This window comes from Podarcis tiliguerta (assembly GCF_965153285.1).
Source record: "Podarcis tiliguerta genome assembly, chromosome: 10".
NCBI classification, from domain to species: domain Eukaryota; kingdom Metazoa; phylum Chordata; class Lepidosauria; order Squamata; family Lacertidae; genus Podarcis; species Podarcis tiliguerta.
In genome coordinates, this window is record NC_139543.1 from 63,559,742 (window position 1) to 63,584,672 (window position 24,931).

The following is a 24,931-nucleotide window of genomic DNA, read 5'->3' on the forward strand; positions in this document are numbered from 1 at the left end:
ATCTGGGATGGGCGGCCTAAAAGGGCAACATGCTTGTATGACAAACGGCTCTTCATGGGCAATCAAGCTGTACAACCGTTCATTCATCAGCACTGATGAATCCAAAGGCTTCCCAAAGAGAATTATACACAAACCGAACCAATCGCATCTTTGGCAGGGGGTGGGAGAGAGAGAGAGAGACTGTAATGATGCAATTGTTTTCCGCTCTCGAGAAAGTGCAAGGTCATATATCCTTATTTAAAGACTGGACACCCCCTACTAGTCTTCCTCCAGCCCCAGCTGAAGACAGCAAACTATTCTTTATTAATTGTGCATACAGGACATGTGAAATCCCTGGAAAGCATCAATCTTTATAGCTGCTTGGACCATCCACTAAGTTACATTTCTGCATTGTGATGAGGTCTCATAACACGATCGCTAAGGCAGACTGTATACAAGAGTTACTGCTGATACAGCTCGTGTTCTTTAATGGAGGGGAGGGGGGGAACCCAGAGTGAATGCAAAGCTATTTATCAAAGCCTTTTAAAATATAATTCTGCATCGTTTTCAAACAGAGGCATAGTACTTTTTTTTAAAAAAGGAGAATTATGGGCTTCCCCTCGCCCCACAACTCCAGAAGGCAAGATTATGAAGGAACAATTTTACACGATTCTCATCCTTCAATGGGTGAGTTGAGGAAGTATTTCCATAAACTTAAGTGACAGCCAAAACACCACCAGATTCAGGTAATAGAACCCTGGTGTTCCAAGATGGTTATCAGCAATATCTTTTCTGACTGATTTGGAGGGGCAGCAGTAAGAATGTATAAAGCTGAGAGGAACACAAGCGGACATTTGTGCATTGACAGATCTTCTCAAAAACTATTTGAGAGCGTCAACTTGGCACTCTCCTGGGCGAAGGATGGGTAACATAACGGCAACAAAACAAAACAAAACAAGCAACTGTAGCACATACCACTGAGCCTCCGAGTCAAGCGAAATGGTCAATTTCGGAAACTCACCATTCCCAACAACAGACACCATGTTCTAAATTTAGGATTATCCGAAACTGGACTGTGGAAGGCATCAACGACGCATGTGTATTATGCACAATGCATATGACAGAGAGGCTCACCCATACTAAATATGACACCCCCACCTCGGCAACACATTAATCCTCAGCAGCTGAAACAGATGGCTATTTCATGAATAGTTCATCTCAAACGCTCCATCGGCTAAGAAATTCACAGCCCCAAGAGAAAAATTACCGGGGAGGTGGGTGGGGCGGAATTAGGTGCAACAACTTTGAATGAATTCATAATATGGCCGGCACCAGACTATATGGTAGGAAATGGATTTCCATTCCTTTTTCTTTTTTTAAAAAATGATAGTTTTGAAGACCATGTACAAAGTTTTATTCAAACTTCTGCCTTGCGCACACTTTCCACTAAAGAGACGTACCACGTAGCCAGTGCTGCAATCTCATTTCCCCCCTTTTCATTATATAAATCCAGCATGGTCATAGCCTTGTTTGCAAAGTTCGGCGTGATCCTATCATTCTTATTTCAGATGGGATTAATTTTGTTTTCCAGGAATGATGTTACGTTAGGGTCCAGATTTACTGTGTTGAATTTTTGCCTTTCTTTCCTAGAGAACCCAAAATACACTTTCTTTTCCTTTCCTGATGTCAGGCAATGATAGAGCAACTAGAACTTTAAAGATCAAGTGGCAAGGCTGAAAATTAACCAAATCTGATTCCCTTCATGAAAATCTAGCATGCATATTGTCCAATCAATCTCTCTAGCTTTTCCATCTCTGTATACAAGAATAATCTTCCTAATAATTAACACTAAATTTACCATGCATCTGCCAACACGGGCAAAATTGTCCGTTTTAATTTCCTTCGTGCTCTGTCACAAAAACTGACCACATTTTCCCACATATCCAAACAGTCTGCATCTGTGGCTAATTTATTTTTAAGTGCATTTTCTTTCTTAATCTGAGCAGGTTGCGCCTTACCCCCCCTGAACAAGTTGAGATTTCTAAGCAGGAGGCAAAATATCTGTATAGGAATTTCCACTGGATGTGAAGAGTGTGCCTTTCTTAAAAATAAAATAAAACAAAACCCTGCAAGGCTCGGCACTGCATTTCCCCACATTAAATAAACAGAATATAAATCATACTTATCGGGTCCCTGCTCTACAGCTACCATTAGCCGCCCCCCAGTTTCCCTGATAGAGAATGTTGCAGATCAAACACAACGGAGGGTGTGTGGGGGATGAGTGCAAGAAAACACACACACACACACATACATTAGAGACCACAAAAGAATTTTCAAGTGACGAGAGAGAGGGAATAAATCCTTACTCTGCTACACAGACACTTCTAGCAGCAAGTCGGTAGCCTCAGAGAGAGAGAGAGAAAGAGAAAGGGAGGGAGAAATCCAGGGCTTTTGTTTATACCATCAAAACCCTCCAGGGGAAAAAAAGCACACAAAATACAACCATTTAGAATCTCGGGAACTGGCTCGGTCTGAGGTTCGGATGCTGCCGGGCAGCTGAGTCGGTACTTACATTCTGTCGGAAACTAGCAAGCGGCTATCAACCATCATCTCCGGTAGAAAATCCAGCTTGAATGAAGAAGTCATCTTCTTCTTCTTCTCCTTCTTCTTTTTCTTCTTCTTCTTCTTCTTCCTCTTCCCTTTCCTCCTATGCACACCGTTCTGGTCTGGCAAATAAGAATGTTCCTCTTGCTTGTCTGATTCAACAACTGCACTGGCCAAGAGACAGGCAAGGACAGGTGCGGGAGGCCTCCCCAAGGCAGCAGTCAGAGTCGGCAGTTGTCACATTCTCTCCCCCTCTTGTTTTCCTCCAATCCCCTCTGAAATCTACTGCTGAGGCAACTGTCTATAGAGCGCCAGGTGCTGAAAACGGGGGGCGGAGCCACTTCCCCACTGCAGCTAGAATTTAACCCCTGCAAACCCGGGAAGAGAGCCTCGGCAAAGAGCTGGACGATGCACGCTCGAAATTGTGGACAGGCTTGATTTGTTTTAAAGGAGGTTTTCTTTTGGGGGGTGGGGTGGGGTGGGGGAGAGAAAAGGCAGCCAGAGGGCCAGCCTCTCTCAAATGCATAAGGAATCAGTTTCTGGATTTCCAAACCGCTTTTGTTTAACTCACTCAGGATCCTGCTAAACTGCTTGTTGTGGCGACGATAAAAAGAGTTTTGGAAGGGTTTGCAAAACAAGAACCGCCACAAAAAATATTCCCCTGTTGAACCCAAGGTCTGTTTATTTGGGCCTCATCCAACTTCTATTGGTTTCTCTGCACTCTGCAAAGCAGAAGCAAATTGCATTTAAAATAACCCTCATCTATGCAGGGCGAAGAAACAATCTGTTAACAAATTCATAAAATTAGCTTTGGGGGGCTGAATGGGCTAAAGTGTTTGGCTCCTTGCTTCTTTATCCAAGGAGATCGATAGACAAATAGACAGATAGATAGATTATAGAAAGATAGATAGATAATAAAAACGCAAACATGGAAAGGTGATTAATCGCCCGATGGCTCTGATATTCTCAGGAACTCTCATAAACCTTTCAGAATAAAGCCCTTTCTGATATCTGAGAATATTTATTTTACAACATCCATAATGAATCCAGATGGGGTTATGGGGAGAAGGGGAAGAAATCATCTTATGGGTGGGGGGAAACTTGCACTATGAAACCAAAGCAGTCAGGACTATGTGGAAAAGAGAGAGAAAGAGAAAATAAAGACCCTCTCATATTTTATGTATTTATGGCTCTGTGTCCAATGGGCTAAAATGCCGATTGAGGAACTGATACCAATCCCCTAGGAATTTGAAGTATGAAGTAGTTCTACACCAGTCACTATAACAAATGAGGCACTTTTACAATAAGGCAGTAAATGTTTCAAGGCAGATGTCAGCCTCATTCACATGAGTTCAGCAGAACTAACTTCATGCAATAAAAAGCACACTTCTCATTTTCATCAAACAACTGTACATTGATTCAGGGACCTCAGTGCTCTGTTCAAAAGACTTGAAACTGATCATGAGGCTATGCAAAAACTTCAGAAGGAGCAATTTCTTACTGCTGGGAAATATCCAATTACGACATTCTGTTTGCACAACCGATCCACTTGTGCAAAAAGGACTTCTTTTCCTTCCCCTCCCCTCCGAAACCCATGTGCCCCCAAAATCTGCTCTGGGAGAGACTGAGGGAGAATGGGGAGCTGGAGGGGGTGAGAAAAAGAAGGGGCTCTTGGGGAGATGCTGGATCTCATCCACTATTTCCTTCCTTTTTATTAGTTCAACATATTGCAGCACAGATCTTTAACATTTAAAAATAATAATAGCGCTATCCAGAATGGTAGGAATTCAAGCTAAATCAAAACACAATATCGGCATCACTGCATTACTCTGCCCCAGCAAACAGATCTATACATTATGTATTAGCTTTTCCACAGAATATTCTCCAATTTCTATATTGGCACCTTAACATGGCTGAATAAAATTATCGGGGGGAGGGGAATGACTTGCCAAACGTTCTGGTTATTTCTATGCCGTTTGGCACCCGTTTGTTTTGATGTGACAGATCAGCATCAGGTGTGATATCATCGCGGATGCCTAAATAAAAAGTCACGAGGATCGCCGCAGCCAATCCAATGGAATAGCAGTGAGGGCAAATGAGGCCGAGGACAGTGAGAGCAAAGGAGGAGGCAGAGCAGAAAGGAACACAGAAGAAGTGAGGGGAACAAAAGGGACCGAGCGGCTCCGAAAAATACAAGTGTCTGCATGAGTATTAGTTGCTGAAAGGAGCAACTTTCTGCATGAATGAAACCAGATACAAAACTAGGTCAGTCGTTTTAGCAGAGCCCGTAAAATATATTAGAATATATTTATATACCCACGTGCAAACACACACATTAACTTTATTTTTCAAAACTTGTATGCCGCTTATCTGTAAATGAAACCTCTAAGCCAGGGGTAGGCAACCCAAGGCCCGTGGGCCACAAGTGGCCCACGAGGTCATTTAACCGGCCCACGAGCTGCCCCTGAACTGAGCCGCCCACTTGGCAAGTCCCTGTGTGCTGCGCTAAACCAACGTGGTGCACGGACTCGCTTCCACAGCACCTGAAATCGCATCTGCGCGTGCGCAGAAAATGAAAATTGTATCTGCGCAGATGCAGACGCAGGAAATCGCGGGCGCTTACGCACCTGCGCAATCCAGCCCACAAAGGGATCTCTGCTGGAATGAACTAGCCCAGGAGAGGTAAACCTTGCCCCCCCTGCTCTAAGCGGTATAAAATATACATTAAAATTATTAATAAAATCAACGTTAAAAACAAGTTTATGAAAAAGCAGAATGAGTAAGATTGACATCTAGAGTTCTATACAGTAAGAGGAAAGAACATATTAAAAACACACATCTGCTTTACATGTCTGGGTGGGCTGCCCAAGGAGATAAGTTTTTGGTGGGTGTTGAAAAAAAATGCAGTGTAGGTGTCTGCCTAAAGTCAATGGGCAGGGAGTTCCACAGTTTAGGAGCTGACACACCAAGAGATAAGTTCCTCACAAATGCCAAATGGATGTTATGTGACACTTGTAATACATATGTAGGTATGTACACCATAGGTCAACTCAGAACTAATTAAATATATGTTGACCTCTTAGTGCAACTATACAGTCTTCAAAATACCAGCTTTAGCAATGGCTGAAGATGGAGCAACACAGATGTTGGAAGAGGCTTGTTCTCTGTTGCTCCAGAAGGCAGGGCTAGAAGCAATGGTTAGAAATGGCAAAGAAGCAGATTTCAGCTAAACACGGGGAGAAAATTCCTAACAGCAAGAGCTGTTGGGCAGAGAGAGGAACAGAGACTGCCTCCGGAGGTGGGTGGCCAGTCCTTCACTACAGGCTAGACAGCCATCTGCCAAGGATGCTCTAGTTGCGACAGTGAGGTCCCCCAATTTCCCTCCCAATGAAACACTTGAACATCACTGATGGTACTGGCAGACCACATAATGATTTTCCTGCCTGCTACAGTAGTTGTGCTGTGAACAATGCTGCGTGATATTCAATTGCATGTTTATTGCTTCTCTAATTTCTCACGTTCCATTTTATTGCATTACAACTTGCATTTTAAATGACAGAAGCAATAAAAAAATACAGCTACAATCAATGTGAATATTTAATACAGGCATGCCGCAGAGCCCCTGAAGGAAGCTCTCAGACCACTGGTGGTCCATGGTGGATCCCAGTTTGGGAAACCTAGATCCAGGTCACCTCCCAAGATGCTTTCTAACTCCATAATTCTTGGTTTGTTTCTATTCCTCTCTTTCACCCTCTTCTAAATATATGCAGTGCAGTGGGAACTAAGCAGTGATAAGATCCATGCTGCTCCTATCAAAAGTTAAAATGTGAGCTACTTCGCCCTGTTTAGTTTATCCACGTTGCACCAAAGAACCTGCGGCTCCACAGAATATTGTAGGAACGAAAGACAGGTTGCCCCAAGGAGCTTACAATATGAATTTTGTCAGTGTGAAAAACAGCAATGTGGGGAGGGGGTAAGGGAAGGAACTGCCAAGGGTATCAGCAGTGGCTGTGGAAGCTGCTTGGGCACCTGGGGAGACGTGCCCAGGGGCGGGACGAACCCTCCATAGGGGTGGGGCACACTGCAGGGCCTCTGGAGTCTGCCTGCCTCCTTCCACTCAGCTGCCCTACAGCTGGGGGGGAGGCAGTGGGTGGACCGTTTGGGCAGCGCGGAGCCTATGCGTGCTCAAACCACTGCCTCTCTACCAGGAGAGACACATGGCTTGGATGTGCTGCAGGCCTCACGGTAAGTGCCGCCCGGAATTTTGTCACCCCTCTAAGCAGTGATACCCGGGGTGACCCACACCCACCGCACCCCCCTTCCTCCGTCCCTGGGTAGCAGCGTTAGAGAATCTGCCTTGCTTGCAAAAGGTCCCAGGTTCATGTTAGGCTATAATTCCATTCCACCTTAAAAGGGTCAGGCATGACTGTTGTGTATCACATGCCTGTTTACTTCCAGCACAGTCTGCTGGGAACTTCCGCTGTATGTTGCTTTTGCTATACTGCTGTTTTGCTGGACACGAAGGGAAGCAGACATATTTTCCTGAACTACGCTGAATAAAATGCTGTATATACTGCTTGCACATTTCTCTGTCTGCCTCTTCTGCTATGAGAAGATTTACACACTCTGCTGACAGAGCAAGCACGGGTCTCTAAACGTATCTGAGGCTCATGTCGCTAATTGATGCTGTTCCAAAGGAGACCGGCTGTTGAATGGTGGCTGGAGACAGCTGGGGGCCTGCCTGATGCCCCCATCTCCCCAGCAGTATCCCAACAGTTCAATCCCGGGCATCTCCACATACAGCTGACAGGAACCCCTGTCTGGAACCTGCAAGTCAGTGTAGACAATGCTAAGCTAACAGACCAATGTTTTGACTCAGCTGCCTAAGCAAGCCTGCAACGTTCCAAGGGTTAGCCATTGCTGATATGGCAACCTAGGCAGGCTAATTCATCCTAGTTGGCTGTGAAAAATATTCCTACAAGCTGATGCACACAATACATGTTACCCACTTCATTTCACTATTGAGAGATAACTGCTACAGATCTCTCTCATAACTCACAGTCTTCCCACGGTAGTCAGGTGGAATCCAAATCTCTAGTGCAAGAAATGGAAACTATCCTTGTTAACAACCAGTACCCAAACATCGCTCATCATATGCTGGTTCCCAAATGTGAAGTGTCCTAGGGTCATATTTCTGATTTTTCCTACAGTCATATTTATGCATCATTTCCTGGGGAAAGGACCTTCTATACCCCAGCCTGAAATTGCTGTGGCGCTCACATGCTTGTAGCAATGCTTGCTTGCTTGCCTTATGAATTGAGAAACACAAAATGTTTATCAAAAAGATCCATGAGATATACACACAATATACAACAGATTTCTATGCACATTCGTATGTGGGTTCTGACCAGTGGGAATGGGCGAGCCTGCCAATTTTGGTTTCTCTCCATTTCTCATTTTTCCTGTCTTAAAGTTCAGTTCGCCGTGTCCCCACATCAGTTTCTGATTTTCAGTCCTCATGAAAATCCAACAGCACATGAGTAAAATATGCATTTTTATGAACATTGCGCCCTGGTATATGTCTTTTGGTACACATTAATTGGCTGGAAAACTGAATTGCAAAATTCAGAAAAATGTGGCATTTGAAGGATACCCGTGCTTCAGTTTGAACATTGTTTTAGAAAGGTCTAATTAGGTAAGCATGTCTTTAAATGCAAACACAATCAAATTTCTTTCCCATCATTAGCCCTACCTAAATATGAGGCCCTCCCCCTGCTACTCAATCAGCATGTTACTGTTTTGTGGGGAAATCCCTATATATACAAAACTAGCAGACTAAGAAGAAGTCTAAGCTCTTCTCCTCTAACACCAGGTTAATTTCATATATGCTACAGATATTTAAGGGACATGGGTAGTGCTGTGGGTCAAACTACAGAGCCTAGGACTTGCCAATCAGAAGGTCGACAGTTCAAATCCCCACAATGGGGTGAGCTCCCGTTGCTCGGTCCCTGCTCCTGCCAACCTAGCAGTTCGAAAGCATGTCAAAGTGCAAGTAGATAAGTAGGTACCACTCTGGCGGGAAGGTAAGTGGCATTTCCATGTGCTGCTCTGGTTTGCCAGAAGTGGCTTAGTCATGCTGACCACATGACCCGGAAGCTGTACGCCGGCTCCCTCGGCCAATAAAGCGAGATGAGCGCCGCAACCCCAGAGTTGGTCACGACTGGACCTAATGGTCAGGGGTCCCTTTACCTTTACAGATATTTATATGGAGGAACAGCCAATTGTGTATTGCCCCAGCTTATTCATTTCACGTTTCACATTATTTTAGAGAAGGTGAGGAACCTGTGTCTATCTAACACAGACATAGGCAAACTAGGCCCTCCAGATGTTTTGGGACAACTCCCATCATCCCTAGCCAACAGGACCAGTGGTCAGGGATGATGGGAGTTGTAGTCCCAAAACATATGGAGGGCTGAGCTTGCCTATGCCTGATCTAACAGTTGTTGAAGTCCCACTCCCATCAGCCGCAGCCAGCATGACCATTGGTCAGAGGGTTGATGGGAGTTGTAGTCCAACAACATCAAAAGATTCTGCACCCATGATTTATAAGTCTGCAAGGAAGTCCTTTCCTTGGTCTTACATCTTTATGACTAATATTCTTTCAACACAATCTCATGCTTATTTTCTCAGGAACAAGCACCAGCTGGTTCAATGGGTCTTACTGCCATCGAAAGTTGAGTGTGGTTAGGACTGATGTCCTAGCCTATGCAGACTTACAAGGGAGTAAACCTCACTGAATCCAGTGGCTAATTTAGCAGCACTCTATTTTGCCTTGGTCAGACCACAGCTGGAAGTACTGTGTCCAGTTCTGGGCACCACATTCTAAGAAGGGAAATTGATAATCTGAAACATGTGCAGAGGAGGGCGATCAAGATGATCAAGGGTCTGGAAATGAAGACTTATGAGGAACCAGAGGGAGTTGGGTATGTTTAGCCTAGATAAGAGACTAAGAGGACCATCTTAAAACATCTAAGGGGCTGTCACATGGAAGATGGCACACACTTGTTATAGGACCCAAACCAATGACTTCAAGTGACAAGAAAGGAGATTCTGACAACACATCAGGAAGAACTTTTTGGCAGCAAGAAATGTTCAACAGTGGAACAGACTCCAACAAGAGGCGGTAGACTCTCCTTCGTTGGCGGCATTTAAGCAGAGACTGGAAGGCCATCTGCCAAGGATGCTTTAGTTGAGATTCATGCATTTCAGTGGCTTGGACTAGATGACCCTCAGGGTCCCTTCCAACTCTACAATTCTACTCTTCCAGGTAAACATACATAGGGCTCTGCTGTTAGAATAGCTTCTTCTTACAGATATATAAGAATGAAGAATCCTAATTCATACACAGTGCCTCTTTCAAATGAAACATTCTTGGTGTGCTCACCTGAAACGTACAGGTCTCCTTCTCTTGGCAAATACACCTTTTGTTATGAAAAAAACGGACAATCAAGCTATCTTTCTGCATATTTTCAGCATGCCATGGTATATCTAGTTCCCAAAAAGTGTTAAATTAACCCAGCATATTCAGTATGGGCATAAAATGAAGTTTAAACCTAGTGAAGAAAAATCCAGCATATGCTACAAAGGGTCACTCAATTTTGTACCAGAACAAGGCAGCTACTATCCTTCCATGCCTAGAGGAGATGCCGCAATACAGCTGCATTAAACCCAGTGCATGCCCTCCAACATTTGTCAGATGTGATTAGGTCTACTTTTGTTCTATTTTATGTGAATAGAGTAGCAGTTCCTTTGAGTTGGAGGGGGAGAGGAGATTGCAGAATGAGCTGTTCCCTTGAGAATCTCGTTACTGGATTTCTATTTGCTTAGAATCTCCTTCCCTTTTGCTTACTGCAAAACGCCTGCAAAAGCGGCTTAGAAATCAAATAAAGAATGTATTACACACACAGCACATGCAATCATGAAGATCAGTCAGCAAAAATTGCATAAAACAGCAGTAACCTCATTTTTAAAAATGGCAAAAATACTGCTGAGCTGAAACCATGGAAAACAACTGCCCATGTCTGTAGGAGCAAGCTCATGGGTAGGCAAACTAAGGTCCAGGGGGCCGGATCTGGCCCAATCGCCTTCTAAATCTGGCCTGCAGACAGTCCGGGAATCAGTGTGTTTTTACATGAGTAGAATGTGTGCTTTTATATAAATGCATCTCTGGGTTATTTGTGGGGCATAGGAATTCGTTTACCCCTCCCCCAAAAAATATAGTCTGCCCCCCACAAGGTCTGAGGGACAGTGGACCGGCCCCCTGCTGAAAAAGTTTGCTGACCCCTGAGCTAGATGGACTAGTGGGTTGATTCCTATGTCTGTAGAGCAGTAGAGGGCATGTTTTGTACACACAAGATCCCAAGCTCAATCCGTTCCAACTCCAGATTCCTGTCTGAACACCGGGAGAACCTCTGGCAGTCAGTGCTGACCAGCTACACCTGCTGAAGTGCCATCTTCTTCACAACTATGGAAGGTGCTGTCCTGTCCTCCTTTTGCATCTTGCCACCCTGTTTGAGATTTTAGTTTCTTGGGCTCCATTATCACTGCAGATGGTGACAGCAGCCACGAAATTAAAAGACGCCTGCTTCTTGGGAGAAAAGCAATGACAAACTTAGACAGCATCTTAAAAAGCAGAGACATCACCTTGCCAACAAAGGTCCGTATACTTAAAGCTATGGTTTTCCCAGTAGTGATGTATGGAAGTGAGAGCTGGACCATAAAGAAGGCTGATCGCCAAAGAATTGATGCTTTTGAATTATGGTGCTGGAGGAGACTCATGAGAGTCCCATGGACTGCAAGAAGATCAAACCTCTCCATTCTTAAGGAAATCAGCCCTGAGTGAGTGCTCACTGGAAGGACAGATCATCGTGAAGCTGAGGCTCCAAGACTTTGGTCACCTCATGAGAAGAGAAGACTCCCTGGAAAAGACCCTGATGTTGGGAAAGATTGAGGGCACAAGGAGAAGGGACGACAGAGGACGAGATGGTTGGACAGTGTTCTCGAAGCTACCAGCATGAGTTTGACCAAACTGCGGGAGGCAGTGGAAGACAAGAGTGCCTGGCGTGCTCTGGTCCATGGGGTCACAAAGAGTCGGACAAGACTAAAGACTAAACAACAACAACTCTGTTTGACCCTCCAACTGCACCCTGTTGCCACTCCACCCCACACCCTCAGTACAGATACTACAGCAAACCAAGTGGCACATATTAGATATACAGCAGCAGCTGGTATGGCTAGTGAGAAAATGTGCTGTAACTATATCTTGTAATCCAGAGAAGTGGGAAACTAGACCCAAACACCAAAGAGGCTTCTGATTCTCAAATTATGTGGCAAGCCTCTTTTGAAACCAATCTGAGTTTCAGAAGCTGCTTTCTTTACAACACACAAGTCTGCTGCTTAGAGGAATTCAAGACAGAACACTTCTGAATGCCATTTTGCCTGATTTAAACATTTCAGCAAAGCTATTTTCCCCTAGTGTAATGCATTTTTGTATCTTATTTTCATACAAAATATACAAACTTTATTCCAGTATGCACTGTTGTACACACTCCTTGGGATGTAGAACTGCATTGCAAAAATTGGGGAAATGCACAGTACAATGGATTGCTATGTTTTGGTCCATGGATGCTTTTTGAGAAGTGCAGATTAGGTAGGTTCACCTTTAAATCTCCTTCCCCATCCCAAGGTTTAGCAAGCCATTATCCCAGCTTCACTGACACTTCTTGGTTTGTTTCTTCCACTTGTGTCCGAGGAGGAGCAACTGAACCCATGTTCTGCTTGTGCACAATAAACCATGGCTGGCGAGGAACTCAAAAAACACAAGAGCATCTCCTTGCTGGATCAGAATGAAGGTGCATCTTGTCTAGCAGCCCCATGTTCAACAGGATGCGCAATACAGCCTTGAAGTTACCACTGCAAGAACTACGAAGCCTGTCTGCTCCTGTCCAGGAACAGATGTAGCTGGGGGTGAACCAGACAATGCTAGCAGAAGGCAATCCAAGTCACAGATGACATTTGAGCCTTTAGTAATCAATAGGTGCCCAGGAGCACTCCCAAGCTTACCATGGTTTATTGTGCAAGGAAAGCACAATGGTGCATGCTGCCTGATTCTGGGTTTTTTTTTTAACGACATGAAAAAATATGTGGGGGGGGGAAACCCTAGTAAGTAGGCACAGTTTGAGGGTACATAAGGGTGGTCATGGAAGATTCCAGAAAACCCCTTTAGCACTAATCTCTTGGCATTTGGTTTCTTTATCTCAGCACGCCCACCGAAGTATCTCGGAACAAATTTTGCAGGAGCGCGAGGGGACAGGAATGTAGCAGGAGGGGGAGGGGAAAGTCATTACAACTTTCTCCAGATGGACGCCGCCACCTGATTTGTGATCAGAGGCCTCCACGGTGGTTAATCCAGCCTAGAGTAGAGGAGGATTAACATTCAATTTCCCCCCTCAAAAAAAAAATCTTGTGACTGCAGAAAGGGCAGCTTTTAGCACTCAGCAGCTGAAGGAGACAAGAGCGCAATGGAGACGAAGGAATGAAGACATTCATTTAAATAAGAAGCCTGCTACGTCTTGTTTTAACCCTATACAATCTTTCCATTCAGTTCCATATTTTTCTTTCTTCCTTTCTCTTTCTCTTTCTCTCTCTCTCCCTCCAGGAAATGGGGCGGGGGAAGGGAAAGATGATTCTGAGGCATTTTGGTCCATTTTCCTCCCAAGGAAATAGGTCAGAAGCCTAGCTGCCTGGCCTTGTTTTCCAGAGGCCATTTCCGGGCCCAACAAAGGCCTTCTCAACTAGGGTAGGAATGAGCACGTGAACATGGCTGAAGGGGAAAACCTCCCTCCCTCCACAAACACGTAGACGGAGAATCCCGTTGCAAATCAGCCGACGGCGATTGGTGCCTTTGCTTCTTCCCCATGTGATGCAGATGCTGGAAAGACGCTTTGCATTGTTTTGTTTCAAATGTACGGCATCTTGAAATATTTATTTTCTCTTTAATTACATCTGAAAATTACCGGGAGAAGCTGTAAGGGAAGCCCTTTTACTGGCTTAAGCCTTCTGAGCAGTTTGTTAAATTCTAGCCTCAAATCCCTTGAGGGAATAGTGGATTCAAAGGAGCTTTTAATCATACTACAAGGAGGGTGAAGTAGTATGTAAGTAGGTCATAGTGAAAGCATTACAAGTGCACAGGTTATTGCTTTTAAAAACACACACACAATTAACAGTGTGGTACGCTCCTCAGAACACGCCTGCTTGCGCCATTTCAAAAGAGGGAGAGGCAGACCCGGGAAAATACGGCAGGGCTCAGTTTGAAAGCAAAAGGAGAATGGCATTGCTCAGAAGAGCATGAAGATCCATTTATGGTGATGTTGCTCAGGCCTCTAGCAGCATCTGAAAGACCACCATCGCCCACACGAACCAGCCTACAAGGTGGGATCTTCCTCAGAGGCCCCTCCCAGGAATTTTCCTGTCTCTGGAAATGGCAACCACAGAGAAGACCCTTTTCTGTGTATTTATCAGAGCTTCGAAAGTTAGTTTTTAAAACGAACCAGTTCGAAGTGCGGGCTCAGCGTGTCTAAAAGATGAACTAATTCCAGTTCATGTCTGTCGTTTTTCCCCAGAAGAAACTAATTCACTTCATGTTCTGTTCATCCAAGTGTTCCCTGGCAGCTCCACCTGCCCCCCCCTCCAGGATTCAGAATGTTACAAGCTGCTATCACCCAAAGGTCTCCAAGTGACCTATAGCAAAGAAAAATATACAATATATAATAGCATAGGGGAGAAAGGGGAGGGGGAGGTTGCCTCTTGAGACACATGGATGCCAACAATGCTAATCTTCATAACAAAATCAAGTGCGTCAGTATTTTCATTCTCTCCCGTTGCTGGATGTGTGATTGTTACATCACATGTCTGTGTTTACATTCCATGCTCGGCAAGTGTGGGAAACCGAAGCCAGTCCTATCTCTTCCGTTGTGTTGTACTTTTGTACTTATCAAGAAGAAGAAGAAGAAGAAGAAGAAGAAGAGGAGAGAGGACACCATGATTGCTTTGAGAGCCAGTGTGGTGTAGTGGTTAAGAGCGATAGACTCGTAATCTGGTGAACCAAGTTTGCGTCTCCGTTCCTCCACATGCAGCTGCTGGGTGACCTTGGGCCAGTCACACTTCTCTGAAGTCTCTCAGCCTCACTCACCTCACAGAGCGTTTGTCGTGGGTGAGGAAGGGAAAGGAGATTGTTAGCTGCTTTGAGACTCCTCAGGGTAGTGATAAAGTGGGATATCAAATCCAAACTCCTCCTCCTCCTCCTCCTCCTCTTCTTCTTCTTCTTCTTCCTGTATATATTGCTTAATAAATTACTTAAATGCCACACCTCATAGCCTCAGCTTCCAGCTCTACTCTGCTGTTTTGAGTGTGCACATATTTTCAGATATGTGTCCCTGCTGCGCAATGGGACTGAAGAGTTATGACCGTCCCATGCTGCGTTCCAGAGGAAGACGCCCAGAGAGGTTTGCCTCGATCTAGGGGCTGTGTGGTGCCCCCAGCGCTTCCGACAGTGACCTGTTTCTAAAACCTGTGGTCTGAAGTGCATACTCAGACATTCCTTCATTTAAACCTCTGACAGTTCATTGTCTACAATGAACTGGGAAAAAAGCATCTTGACTAAGCAGCCTATTTATCTGCTCTTTTTGGATCAATCAATTATTTTGATTGAGTTTAGCAAACATGTGCTTGCTGTGCCCCATCTGTATCTAAAAGCCTCTCCTGTTTGCAGATAAGCATAGGTTGTGGGGTGTGGTTTTTTTTTTGGGGGGGGGGTATATTACCAGACAGCTCTCTGCTGCAGCTAGTCCTGTGGGTAGGTGCAGGGCAAGTTAGGCCGAACTACAGTTTCCAGTGAGCAATAAGACAATGTGCAAAACACCATCAGGACATGTGCAACTGGGAAGGAACTCTTTGAATTACATGGTTTGGGGCTAGTTGACCTTTTGGGTCCCTTCCTACTGTATAACTCTACGATTCTCAGAGAGCAGATACCCCTTTTTCCTGAATGCACACTAAGAAAGCTCCAATATACTAAGCCAATTCTGAATCAAGTCAAGTGTAGTTCAACAATCACTAAAGCCAATAAACCCTGAGCTGTCCACAGGGCAATTGTATATTCACCTGCCTTGCCTAAGTCTCCCTATCCTGCTTATAGACAGGCGCCGTAATACAGTTTAAGAACCCCCTGGCCTAGAGAACCTGTTTCAGATGCTGATTGAAATTGCATATATACAAGAGGGTTTTATTTTATTTCCCCCCAGTTCTAGAGCTGGCTGTTATCTTAATTAATGATTGGCAGAAGTAAATGTTGCTCAAAATTAACACAGTGAAAAGGTGACTTGAATTAAAATTTGCTGTGGCATTCTGCTTCGCAGGGGGAGGAAAAGTTACGGCAACTTGGTTGCTATAGTTTTAACCCTTCTCTCTTTTTGCTTTTGCGCAGATGAAAAGATCATTTCATCGCAGTGTTCTGCAGCTTGCTGAGTAATAGCTCAGCCTTTCCCAAAACAATTAGGCAAGATTCTGAGGCAAAATGCAAGCTTCTTAAACAGCTGACTTCACACTATAAGGATAATTTCTGGAGGTACTTGGCTATTCAACCAGACATTGGACTTATCCAACCTTGCTCTTGTCCCACTGCTTTCCCCTGGAGGAGGAAACCACTCTTCAGTGCTCAATCGTAGCAAACAGCAAACAATACTTGAACTGAAACACGGCTCGTTTTTGAAAGTTCCACTTCTCTGAATTTTGCAATGCAGTTCTCCAGCTAAGTAATGTGTGCAGAAATTGCACATAGTAAGGTGAAGTGTGCATAAAAAATGCATTTATTAGTGGAAATAACATGTAAACAAGTATATTAGAAGTAATGGGCACTAAAAATCTGATGAATTTTCATGAGGACTTTTTTTTTTTAAAAAAAGTCAACTGATTTGGGGAACTGAATTTAAGATTGGGAAAAATGAGAAATTGAGACAAACGAAAATTTAAAGATTTGCCCACCTGAAACTGAAGCCAATATGATATATAATTCACTGTTTGTTGACAATCAAACTACACAGGTAGCTGCAGAGCTCCACAGTACCCATGGAAGATGCCTCCTCAGCTCCTACTCCCAAAGGCTTCTCCTCTACCTGAAATACAATGATTTATCATCTGGACCCATGAGAAGAACACCTCTGAGAAGCTCCATAAGGGCTTCCAACAACTTCCATCCCACCATTAACCTGAGCTTCAACCAGTCTATGCAGTAAGTTCACTGTTAGGACACAACAATCGAAATGCAGTATATAAGCATCACCTGATACTAGAGATGCAATGGCAGGTGCCATGCCTAAATGCATTCGCAGAGTACACTGCAAAAAAACAACAACACCTTAGTGTACAGACTTTTATCCAACCTTGTTTGGTCTATTTCCATGGACTAAGGGATTCAGTTTTGTTCCAGTACCTTGGACAGGGATGCAACTTGAACTATTTACATCAAGTATTCATAGAAAACCATAGAATTGTAGAATTGGAAGGATCATTGGATAGAATAGAATTGTAGAATTGGAAGGATCATTGAATATGCATCCTTGTACAGGGATCGAACCTGCAACCTTGGCATTATCAGCACCACACTCTAACCAACTGAGCTATCCAGTCAGATATTCTTAAAACCAAGGAAATGGAAAATTCTGTCCAGATGGACCAATGTGAGTTTCACCAATGATCTGCCGTCCATCTCAGAGAATGACACTTGTTGGGTACAGGCTTTGGGTGTTTGGTGCATTATTGCTTGCAGACAGCTTGCTAATCTAAAAAGGATCCTCAACATCAGCACCTCCTAACAAGCTGAAGAAGACCAGGTCCTACAGCAAACCCTGATTCCAGCTCTGGTCTCACATCTAGTGAGGCAACACAACTGCAGGACTTAATAGCACCAGACATACCATCAAGGTCTCATTCGTTGCTTCATCCTGCAATGTGATATCTGCAATCACCAGCCATTAGTGCTCCCTTGCTGCTTACGTAAGATAGCAAGTCAGTGACTAATTATAGGAGGGTAGATTTCAGTTGAACATTAGGAGAAGGATCTTAACGGTAAGAACAGTTTGATGATTAGGGTGACCACTTGCTTACTGTTAAAAAGGAAGAAAAAGGAAATGCATCACTACAAAAGGGAATGAAAGTAGGCACAAGATATACATATGTTGATTCTCTGCATATAGCTGCAAATTTAGAAATAATTACTGCAACTGAAATAGCAAGTAGTGGAGAAGATCAGGTTACCTGGACGACAGTTACTAGTGAACATTGTGATGGGGCACTGTGGCTCATCTGACCTCTGACTGGTTAACTTGCTTCAGCTTACTGAGAAGTAGAGAGTTACAGGTAGGTAGCCGTGTTGGTCTGCTGTAGTCAAAACAAAATTAAAAAGTTCCTTCCTGTAGCAGCTTAGAGACCAACTAAGTTTGTCATTGGTATGACCTTTTGTGTGCATGCACACTTCTTCAGATACACAAAGAATGCATGCACACAAAAGCTCATACCAACAGCAAACTTAGTTGGTCTCTAAGCTGCTACAGGAAGGAACTTTTTAATTTTGTTTCGACTATGGCAGACCAACACGGCTACCTACCTGTAACTAGTGTTATAAACCAGAGTTGGATCTGATAAAAGCTATCCAGTGCAGTCAAGTATTAGTAAACCATATGGTTTTTTATTTTGAGAGGTGAGGCAATGGCAAGGCTGGCACACTCTGAATCCACAGGTGAGGCAACCTGGTACACCTGCCAGTGCTTTTGCACCATGCCAACCTCCCCACTGCCTTGCCACTTACTCTCTACCTCCCAGTGAGCATCGGCAACATGACCTACTGGAGGTCAGGTGAGCAGCACTGCCCCATCACGGTTAGTGCCACCTTAATCTGTTGTCCCAGTGCCACCTGCTCTCTCTTATGGTGTGTGTGTGTGTTTAATGTTTTGATCACACTTGGATCAGATAGTGAAGGAATGCTCTCTGTACAGCAGGAAACATGGCCACCCAGCTGACAATGGAACAACTGATGTAGATGAATGGTGGGCTCTCTATTTCTGGAGGTTTTCAGGCAGGGGTATTCTAGCTGTGTTTTCCCTGCACTGAGCAGGGATTTGAACCAGGTGGACTTTGAGTGTTCCAACTCTATGGTTTGTTTGTTTGTTTGTTTACTCTGCATGCCACCTTTGGTGTGGTGGTAAGAGAAAATATATCAAACAAACAAAGATTACTGTTGAGCGAAACAATCATAAAGACAGGATTTCCAAGTTCTAAAATGATCAGAAACTACATACATTTCCCAGTAGCTAACGGACTATTATCAGTACATTCCCACCAGACGTTTAAGCACATTTTGAGTACATTCAAAGAGCCTTCCCTCAAAGAATTCTGGGAAATGTAGTTTTACCCCTCACAGAGCTACAATCTCCAGCACCCTTAACAAACTACACTTCACTACACCACGAAACGACACCATTGTGCTTTAAATGCATGGCGCAGATGTGACTTATTATCGCAAACATATATAAACATTTATTTATTTCGACTTATACGGCAACTTTCAGTCAGAAGGGATCCCTGAGGCAACCTCCGCTCCTGTTTTATGGAACACAAATTAAAAACCAAGTGGAAAAGAGCCAGTGCCCCAACGCGAACAACATCATCAACAAAACACTAAAATGGCAGCTAAAGACAGAAACTGGAAATAAACCGCACAATAATGAACTAGTTAAGAAGCCATAATGAACTCAGCACCCCCAAAGGCACTCTGAGGCAGTCTAGGGAAGGCAACTGAATGCAACAAACAAACTGACCTGGCTAGTATTTTAGCCTCTTGGCCAGCTGGTGCATTTGCATGTATATCAAAGCTATATCACTGAGCTGGTTATGGGTGGTTTTATTTTTTTAAAAGGAAACACCAGAATGGTATTTTCACCTATGGGTGAAACCAGGACCGTTGGAGTGTATGGCATGCCTGTATGCACCAACCCCAAGCACAGCTTTCTAGTGTGGAGATATTGAGGGCCAGTCAGTGTGAGGCATATAGCTACCCAAGGCAGGGTGGCAAACATCATCTAACTCTCTGCCACACATCAAGGGGCAAAGTGTGGAAAGAGTGGGTAGAAAGACATTTTCCTCCCTCCCTCCCAACACTGGACGTCATAGACATTCAGTGAAGCTGAATGTTGAAAGGTCCAGGAAAGACAAGTGACATTTATTATCATTATTATGACTATATTTGTACCTCGCCTATCTGACGTGGTTGCCCCAGCCACTCTGGGCGGCTTCCAGCAGGTACAAAAACACAATATCTTATTATTACTTGTTAATACCTTTCCTAAAAATCGCAACCACTGTTTGATGAAATGCCTCTCCTGGTATGCCCCATACGTCCACAAAGACAACACTTTGGAGGTCCCAAGTTGCAAGGTGGTTAGGTTGGTCTCAACTAGGGCCAGGGCCTTCTCAGTACTGGCCCCAACTTGGTGGAATGCTCTGTCAAAAGAGACTAGGGCCCTGTGGGACTTGACATCTTTCCACAGGGCCTGTAAGACGGAGCTGTTCCGCCTGGCCTTTGGCTTGGACTCAGTCTGACCCTTATGTTTTCCCTCCCCTTACAGTTTTGATCTATGGGCTACTTTTAAAATGAGGCTGCATTTTAAATTGCATTTAAACCTGTATTTTACATTGGTCTTCCCCCCCATTATGTTTTTATTGTAATTTTACTGGTGTTAGCCACCCTGAGTTCTGGCTGGGGAGGGCGGGGTATGATTAAAAAATATTATTATTAATAATAATAAAAACTTCAGCCATTAAAAAACTTCCATATAGAGGGCTACCTTCAGATGTGTCCTAAAGGTTGTATAGCTAGTTATCTCCTGGACAACTGAAGGGACAGAGTTCCACAGGACTACCGAGAAGGCCCTCTGCCTGGTTCCCTGCAACCTCACTTCTCGCAGGGAGGGAACTGGCAGAAGGCCCTCGGAGCTGGGCCTCAGTGTCCGGGCAGAATGATGGGGGTGGAGACACTCCTTCAGGTATACAGGGCCGGGGCCATTTAGGTCTTTAAAGGTCAGCACCAACACCTTGAATTGTGCTCTGAAACGTACTGGGAACCAATATAGGTCTTTCAGGACCGGTGTTATATGGACCCGGCAGTCTTCTTCACACAGCTATAGAATTTGAGGCGGTGAGGATGTCACCAATTCTGATGGTTTGCATAGAGGATTCATGGAGGGTAAGGCTATCAATGACTTATAACCACGATGCCAATGCTGTATTTCCACTGCTGGAGGCAGCATGCCTCTGAACACCAGCTGCTGGCAACTGCAGGTGGGCAGAGTGCCGATGCAGTCAAAGCTTTGCTTGAAGGCTTCCCATAGGCATTTGCCTGGCCACTGTGAGAATAGGTTGCCGGAGCCCAGGGGCTTTTGGCCTGATCCTGCAAAGCTCCTCATATATTCTTAAGAGTCCAAGGTCAGCTACGTTATTCTGGGCCATACCTGAGCCGTAAATAAATAAATAACCCCGGAGGTGCCCCTCTCCTTTTCTGACAGTAACCCTCCCTGATTAAGAATAAACTAAGTAGTTAATGTGGGTGGCGCTGTGGGTTAGGACTTGCCGATCAGAAGGTCGGCGGTTCGAATCCCCGCGACGGGGTGAGCTCCTGTTGCTCGGTCTCAGCTCCTGCAGTTCAAAAGCACATCGAGTGCAAGTAGATAAATAGGTACCGCTCCGGCGGGAAAGTAAACGGCGTTTCCGTGCGCTGCTCTGGTTCGCCAGAAGCGGCTTAGTCATGCTGGCCACATGACCTGGAAGCTGTACGCCGGCTCCCTTGGCCGATAAAGCGAGATGAGTGCCGCAACCCCAGAGTCAGCCACGACTGGACCTAATGGTCAGGGGTCCCTTTACCTTTAAGTAACTAACAATTTGCTGCATTTTCATAACACCTGAAATCTGCTGCCAGAGACTGCCACTCACTGTCTAACAGTAGGACCGGCTCTGCAGAGTGATATTCATGCATGTGTGAATAAGTGATCTCCTAAGAGGTTGGGGGGCGGGGGTTCATTAAGCCAGCCTCCACACATCCAAAGCAGTTTTCTTTCCTCCCCGCTCCTTGTGCCCTATAGATGTGAATAGCACCCAAAGGTTCTGCCGCAGTTCACTAGCTGTGAGCCTTTCGTAATTCTTAAAACGGGTTATGTAACACCCTCATTAAAAAGTAAATGTGGGCTGGAAAGCTGAAGACAAGTTCTTTGGCTCGAGAGGGATAAAGAGCTGGTGCTTCACTCTCTGCTGGAGGAAGAAACACATTTTGGAGGTTCTGAAGGAAGGATACAAATCTTTTGACATTTGGAACAAGGGGGAAAAAAACCCCTGTCATCATTCAGATAAGGAGGCAGTTGGAGAAAAAGAACGTAGCAAATGCAAAGATTGATTCATGCATTTTAAAATGTTGTGCTAATAGGTGCCCAGATATGTTCTTGGGAATTTCATGGAGAATGACTAACATGACAATCAGATTTCCTGTTCAGAAATTTTATTGGTGAGTAGCACTTGAGAATCCCATGGCATGCAAGAAGATCAAACCTCTCCATTCTGAAGGAAATCAGCCCTGAGTGCTCACTGGAAGGACAGATCCTGAAGCTGAGGCTCCAATACTTTGGCCACCTCATGAGAAGAGAAGATTCCCTGGAAAAGACCCTGATGTTGGGAAAGATGGAGGGGACAAGGAGAAGGGAACGACAGAGGACGAGATGGTGGGACAGTGTTCTCGAAGCTACCAGCATGAGTTTGACCAAACGGCGGGAGGCAGTGGAAGACAGGAGTGCCTGGCATGCTCTGGTCCATGGGGTCACAAAGAGTCGGACATGACTAAACGACAACAACAGCACTTGATGGTGAAGTACCAGGGGAATACATGCATGCTGCACTCTATCTAAATGGCCAGAGTGAGGAGGAGGAGGAGGAGGAGGAGGAGGAGGAGGAGGAGGACAAGAAGAAGAAGAAGAAGAAGAAGAAGAGGAAGAGGAAGAAGAAGAAGATGGTGATTCCCTGCCCATCTGGCTGGCAGTCACTCTGGGTGCCTTCCAACACCAAAATAAATCAATTCAATTCCTTCAGGTGAACCTAGGAAGCTTTCTTATACTCAATAAAACCATGGGTTCAGCTACTTCAGTATTGTCTACAGTGATTGGCCGTGGCTCTCCAAAAGGTCTCTGGCCCAATGTCCGGGTAATTATGAAATGAAATAATAATAATAAACTTTACAAAACAACAACAACACTCCACACAAGTAGAGCTGCTGATGAAACCCTGATCACCAGTTGCCAAAGTCCCATCTAGTCTAGTTTCCTGCTTCCCACACAGTGGCCAGCCAGGGGCTTCAACGACAGAGCATTGGTTTCATAGGCACATGATCTCAGGATCAATCCATGGCTGGGAATGCTCGCTGCCTGAAGCGTGGAGAACTGGGTGCCGGTCAGTGAAGACAATGCTGAACTTGAGGAGCCTCTGGTCGGACTCAGTGTAGACCAGGCTGCTCTAGGCCAATGCTACTGTGCGAAATGAGGACGTGAAACTCATGTTAAGCATGCCCACACTGGGGGCTGTCGCAGATGGATTTGGTTACATTTTACAAGCACTTAGCACTTGTTAATTTTTCTCTTTATTTACTCTTTCCCTCTTAACGAGGCACATGTTCAGCGGCGGAAAACAACTGGCAGAGAAATAGCCTAGCAGAAGATGAAACTAAAGCATGCGATCCGCTGCATTTGTGGAGTGGCGTTGTTTTCTTTCAGAACCATCTCAGAATTGTTTCAAGGTGTTAAGTTAGGGGTGTTCATACCTATTGCCTTTCGCTGCAACCAATGTGCAAAAGATGGGATATTTTGGCATCACATTGGCATGGTTGGGTCCAATGCCACATGGCGATTTCTCATGCTACTCCCTGGGAGACGGCAACACTGGCCTGAGAAGCTACTGTCACCTCCCCGTACCAGTGTGGTGCCCCAGGTCAAATGTGAGCAATGCAAAGGGAGACCTGACCTTGCAGAAAATGGCACCGAAGCACATAGATAATGTACTTAGCCCAGTCGTTTCCAAAAGTTGTACCCACAGGGAAGGCCAAGCAGTCCCGGAAGCGTTGCAGATGGAGTCTGGGACATGGTTAAGCTGAGGGAAGGGAGTTCACATTCTAAGGCAAACTGACCCAATTTGCTCTGTCTGAAACTATAACAATTACAGTGGTACCTTGGTTTAAGAAAAGCTTAGTTTATGAACAACTTGGGTTAAGAATGCTGCAAATCCAGAAGTAGGTGTTTTGGTTTGCATGATTCAGCCAAATTTCCACCAATTTTGGTCAGAAAGTTAAGCAAGAGATTGTGTCTCCTTCACCAAAAGAAACAGACACATGAGGCACAGTGAAAAACAGGTGGGGCTTAGGTTCCCTAGTGCACCCACTAATTATTGGGATGTGTGTATGAATCATCAAACATTATTAGCCAATCAAACTTGGCCTCCCCCAATTCCCCTTGGCTGTTTTCTCCCTTCTTCCTGCTTCTCTTTAATTCCATCAGCTCCAAATTAATCATCATAAACATTTTCATTAACTATAATGGCTACAAGTTGTTTAGCATATTATACTGCAATAATGTAACCGAATGTATTGTACAATTTTAATTTTTTTTTATGGGAAGAGCATAAAAATGTACCATTAGATAAAAACCCCAACCATTAAAAGGTAATTTTCTGTGAAAGCATCGAGTGGTTGTGGTTAAAAATCATCATCACCAGCACAATGTCAAACAGGCGATGTAAGAGCCTACTGGCGTTATCAAAATTAGTAGAGATGTCTGCAACCCTACTGAGAATTTTGGCCCGTCTATGCAAGGCTCCTTTGGATTAGATGTTTCTCCTGAGCAAGAACCTCCAAAATATATCCGAAAAATGTATATACCTTGCTTTTCCAGAAAATATGCAAAATGGTTATGTCAGGGAACTGCCATCAGTGTCCGAGGGAGAGAGCAAGCTCCAAAGGGATCCCAGAGAGCGTCCTGGGAGTGGGAGAGGCAGCCCGTCTTCTGGGGAAGAGAATCAACGTAGTTCCAGTGGAGAAGGGGGGCAGATGGGGGAATCGGCGAGGCGGTCCCATGATTCCTTGCCGGGGACCAGCGGGGAGAGGAAGGGTCCTCCGCTGCCTACGCCCTCCTTGCGCAGAAGGCTTCTGCGC

General features: G+C 44.8%; 2 protein-coding genes across 45 annotated transcripts in view; one reads left to right on the top strand and one right to left on the bottom strand.

Moving 5' to 3' along the window:
• LOC310659256 (uncharacterized protein) overlaps positions 1-24,931 on the top strand; it is a 516,050-nt gene that overhangs the window by 331,637 nt on the left and 159,482 nt on the right. The window lies entirely within an intron of this gene.
• CELF2 (CUGBP Elav-like family member 2) overlaps positions 1-24,931 on the bottom strand; it is a 523,411-nt gene that overhangs the window by 309,475 nt on the left and 189,005 nt on the right. For 15 of the 44 annotated variants that reach the window (XM_083402128.1, XM_083402127.1, XM_083402126.1 and 12 more), the window contains exon 1: positions 2,552-7,351. The exons of the other annotated variants lie outside the window; for them this stretch is intronic. In XM_083402128.1, the coding sequence (XP_083258254.1) occupies positions 2,552-2,625 (74 nt within the window). In that variant the 5' untranslated portion in view covers positions 2,626-7,351. Of the gene's footprint in view, positions 1-2,551; positions 7,352-24,931 lie in introns of those variants that run through there. 44 annotated transcript variants of the gene reach the window in all.